The sequence below is a fragment of the Salvia hispanica genome, chromosome 2 (assembly GCF_023119035.1).
Source record: "Salvia hispanica cultivar TCC Black 2014 chromosome 2, UniMelb_Shisp_WGS_1.0, whole genome shotgun sequence".
Taxonomy (NCBI): domain Eukaryota; kingdom Viridiplantae; phylum Streptophyta; class Magnoliopsida; order Lamiales; family Lamiaceae; genus Salvia; species Salvia hispanica.
This window is the reverse complement of record NC_062966.1, coordinates 27,836,056-27,840,911: the sequence shown is the minus strand read 5'-3', so window position 1 is coordinate 27,840,911 and position 4,856 is coordinate 27,836,056. Positions and strand designations below refer to the sequence as shown.

General features: G+C 37.2%; 1 protein-coding gene across 1 annotated transcript; it reads right to left on the bottom strand.

The window, feature by feature from the left end:
* Positions 1-349: 349 nt before the first annotated feature.
* Positions 350-4,856, bottom strand: LOC125204626 (probable LRR receptor-like serine/threonine-protein kinase At3g47570). Its single transcript, XM_048103333.1, has 3 exons — positions 4,736-4,856; positions 992-2,965; positions 350-882 (listed from the first exon to the last, which is right to left on the bottom strand). The coding sequence occupies exons 1-3, from the start codon at positions 4,827-4,829 to the stop codon at positions 515-517; spliced, it is 2,436 nt and encodes an 811-aa protein (XP_047959290.1). The 5' UTR covers positions 4,830-4,856; the 3' UTR covers positions 350-514.

The window sequence follows — 4,856 nt, the reverse complement described above, 5'->3', positions numbered from 1 at the left end:
AACGAAGCACTAGAAAATCAACAAGACAGAAAACCGTTTAAAGTTACTCCCTCTGTTTCACAAGAATATGCAGTTTTAGTTGGACACGGATTTTAACGCACAATTGATAAAGTAAGAGAGAAGTAGAATAAAAAAGTAATTAAAGTATTATTAGTGAAAACTGGGTTCCACCACATTAGAGACAAAAGAGCTTCTAAATTTAGAAAGTACATATTCTTGTGGGACAGAAGAAGTATATTTTTTGTGTGGGAAAGTATAGAGAATAAATTTTAAATCAAATTATTGTTCCATAATATTACAAACTTTGGCCTAATTTTATGGTATTTCCTAGGAATTTGATATTTGGTCATAGAAATCAAAACTTATTTAATTCATTTGTTCCTTGTACAATTTGCATCATAGTCTATCACTGCACTGCAACGCGTAACCTTATTCAAAACTGAAATCACATACCATAATTTTCCTTATTCAAAACTAGAATATATCGGGCATTATTTGCAATACAACATGAGAATCATCGCCTGACGTTGCTGGCCCTTTCTGCTGTTGCTTTGGATTTGATCTTCTGAAGAGAAGCCACTACTTCGATCATGTTGATTCTTTCCTCCGGCGAGAAGGCTACGCATTTCATAGCCACATCAAAAATTGATGAGACACATTGCTCATTTGATTCAAAGTATTGATCATCTCTCGATAACAATCCAACTGCCACAATTTCAGATACTCGACTTTCTTGCAAAGCCGCACTCACCCACTCCTTTACGCTCATTTCCCCGTTGAACATATCATTCGTTGGCCTCTTTCCTGTAAACATCTCGAACAGCAAGATTCCGTAGCTGTATACATCCCCATTTATGGATACTTTTCCTTCCGATCCATACTCTGATCATGTTACAAGTACAGCACCAACATTGTCACCATGACATAATTACTAAAAAAAAATTAAAATTTAAGAAATTATTTAAAATATGGAAAGTTATATATACATCACCTGGTGCTGCATAACCGACAGTTGCTAGGGTTTTTGTTAGAACCATAGCTTCCCCTTCGTCAAAGAGCTTGGCAATGCCAAAATCAGCAACACGAGCAACCATGTCTTCATCAAGCAACACATTGCTTGGCTTCACATCACAATGGACAACGGGATACGTATGGCCATGATGAAGATATTCCAAAGCTAACGCAACATCTATTGCTATCTGCAAGCTTTGCGGAAGATCCAAGCAATGGCTTCCGGAATGCAGCCATTTCTCCAAACTCCCATTTGGCATGTATTCAAGAATCAAAGCTCGGAACTCTGGATTTACACAACAGCCAATTATTCGGACTAAATTCCTGTGGCGAAGCGCGCTTAGTATCTCACTCTCAGTATCAAAGCTCTTGCTAGCACCTTCCAACTCCAAATTGAATATCTTCACCGCAACATTTAGCCCATCGGAAAGTATTGCTTTGAATACCGAACCAAAGCTCCCTCTTCCAAGCAGATTCGTTTCACCAAAAGAATCCGTTCCTCGCTCAAGTTCTAAATACGAAATTCTCCTCCAATCAATTTTCAATCCAATGCCCTCATCCGGAGTTGTGATCCTTTTCTGATTGCGTCTCCTTATAACAAAAACTACGATCACCACCAAAACGACAACCGCAACGAGAGGGGGCACGAGATACTTCACCAACCGATCATTCTTCGATCTTTTAGGGCAAGGCGGCACTTCAAACCTTGCATCACCGCATAGACCAGCGTTGCCAGAAAACGAATCAGCAGTGAAGTTAACAAAGCAGCCCTCATTCGGAATTTCTCCTTCCAATCTGTTGTTAGACACATTGAAGTAAAGAAGAAGCTCGAGGCCTTGTAGTGACTTAGGTATAAATCCAGAAAGACTGTTGTTATACAAATACAGTGATTGTAAACTTTTCACATCTCCCAAGGATTCAGGAATGCTTCCATCAAATTTGTTATCATTCAAAAGCAAAGTAGTCAGTGATTCACACTCACCAATTGAGCTTGGAATCAGACCACTAAATTGATTAGAAGAGAGGTCTAATATATCTATTCCCTTCAAATCCCCAATCAGAGATGGAATCTCCCCACTAAATTGATTCAACTGCAGCTCTAGATACACCAAATCTTTAAGACTCCAGAAGCTCAAAGGTATCGTCGAGTTCATCTCGTTCATCGCGAAGGAGACACTTCTTAGCGTTTGAATTTCACCTAGGCATCCCGGGATCGAGCCGGTGAACAGATTCGCACTCATATTCAAGTCCCCCAGCATCCGGAGCTGACAAAGATCGGATGTGATGTGCCCCTCAAGTTGATTTTCTCCAAGCCTCAATACTTGGAGGTTTGTCAAATTTCGAATAGTCGTTGGGACGAATCCGGTTAGTTTATTACCAGAAATTTGCAAATTCAGCAAACTAGTTAAGTTCCCAATCTCAGAAGGAATGCCACCTCTAAAGTCACAGTATGAAGCCCTTATCACTTGAAGCGTATTCGAGAAGTTCCCGATCGAACGAGGGAGAACTCCCACCATTTCGTGATTATACGACACTTCTAATCTTTTCAAAACGGGGCAGTTTGTTAGGGAAGATAGGAATTCATCAGCTCCGGTGAGATTGTTTTCCCAGAGGGCGATCCTTTCTAGGTTTCGTAGATTGGAGAAGGAGGGAATGGAGCCGGTGAATGAGTTTCTGTTGAGTTCCAGGATAGTGAGCTTGGTGGCGTTGTTGATGGAGGTTGGGATTTTGCCCGTGAGTCTGTTGAAGAATAAAGTAAGTAGCTCGAGATTGGGAAGTGAAGCTCCCATGTTTGGAGGGAGAGGTCCGGAAAAGAGGTTTTGTTGGAGATGTAATCCTTCCAATGTTGAGAGGTTGAATATGGAAGATGGGATGGAGCCGTTTAAATGATCGTTAAAGGGAACCTGAAAATGCTCAAGGTTTGATAGTTTTCCTAGCTCTTCAGGCAGTTCACCTGTCATACAAATTAATGATAATGATTTGCATTTATTACAGAGTTGCAAGGCTACAAAGTAATCCCTCCATCCCGCTTTAGCAGTCCCGATTACTTTTACAGTTTTGTGTACTCGTTTTGTATATATGATAATAAATAGTTAAAGTGGAGAAATGGTAAACTACCGAGAGAATAATATAGAGAAGTTTTGTCTCTACAATATTCTCTCTATTACTTTACTATTTCTCCACTTTAACTATTTATTACTTCCTCCGTCCCAAGGAAGATGACCCCTTCCTTGGGCGTACGGGAATTTATGCAACTTTATTTTGTGTGTGAAGTGGAGAGAGTAAAGTAAGAGAGAGAATAAAATAGAAAGTAAAATGTTTCCATTTTTAGTAATGAGTCATCATAGTTGAAACAAACCAAAAAGGAAAGTGAGTCATCTTTAATGGAACGGAGGAAGTATCATTTTTACAAAACGAATGTAGAAAAGTAATCGGAACCTCTAAAGCAGGACGGAGGGAGTATGCAATTGTGATAATAAAAATAATGTTTAGTCGACAACTTAGTTGGAATAAAACTAGTCAATTTTTAGATTTTGTGAAAACTAATTGAATCTTTATTTTAGAATTTTTAGTGAAGATGTATTGGTTATACACTCCCTCCGTCTCATAAAAATATGTGCACTTTACATTTTCGTTCGTTGCACAAAATATGTGCATTCCATTTTTATAAAGTTAAATCAATTTAATAATGTAGGTCTCACTATTCACTAACTCTATTTTAACTACTATTCTCCTCCTCTCTCTTACTTTACCATACTATTCACTTCATCTCTCTTACTTTACCAATTTTATCTTAATTCTCGTAACATATTCATTGCCCACATTTATATGGGACGGAGGGAGTATTATTTATCCAATTGATTTTTTTGCTTTGCTCCAGTGGTTGTTTGAGTTATTATTTGTGCCTCTTTCATTCAATTGATTAGTTACCTCTTTAATGTTGTTAGGGTTAATAAGATTAATCATGAGACGAAACACTTAACTTTGATTAAATGATAATTTACACTTTGATTAATAGAACTCGGGAGAGTTGAGTTTTGTGTGAGGCGTTTGATCATAGTGATTTAAGGAGTTAGATGTTAGGTATTTGAAGAGGACTTTAATCTTAACAACTAATCTTCGGATTTCTAAGTTCGGGGGAAGGTTTAATCTAATAGAGTGACCGACCTAACATCACTAAAGACACTAAAAGCAAGGGAGAATAATTGGATAATAACATAGAACTGTGCATTAGATAGTAGAGTTCTACATTCATTCTAAAATATGCACTGTGGTACTGAAGTTGACACTATAGTGTCTGTAGGAAACGATATTCTTATTTACATTAGCTTCATACACTTGTGCGATTGGTTAAGTAGTAAATACAAAAGCTAGTCACATATGCAGTTTGGTACGGGTGAATTGACCAATTTATACCATAAGTAGATTAGAGGAGACAATGAGGAAGCTAAATGAAACATTTCTTTTTTTTAAGAAATAATTAACACCTTTCTATCTCATATACAAAATATTATTTTATTATCTTTCTTACTTTATTTTATTTTATTTTTATTTCGGTCTCATATTTTGTCCCTACTCTCTTATCTATTACTCCTACTACACACCACTTTCTAAACTTTCGTAAAAAATAAAAATGTCTCATTTTGATCGGATCGTTTTTACTGTTCATTTTGACTATGTCAGATTTCACCTCTGTTATAAATGAAAGAACAAAATAACGTACCTTCCAGCTGATTAGAAGAGAGTCCAAGAAGTTTCAGAGATGTAAGATTTCCAACTTCCTTTGGTATGCGACCTAGATTATCAGTCACGAACATAGAATTTGATTAGCTATACATACAAAT

Excerpts from the sequence above, each read along its gene's own strand:
- LOC125204626 (XM_048103333.1), bottom strand. The coding sequence starts at position 4,829 with ATGTTCGTGACTGATAATCTAGGTCGCATACCAAAGGAAGTTGGAAAT. Across the intron at positions 2,966-4,735 it reads CTCTTCTAATCAGCTGGAAG|GTGAACTGCCTGAAGAGCTA; the intron begins GTACGTTATTTT and ends TTTGTATGACAG. Across the intron at positions 883-991 it reads TGTCGGTTATGCAGCACCAG|AGTATGGATCGGAAGGAAAA; the intron begins GTGATGTATATA and ends TAACATGATCAG.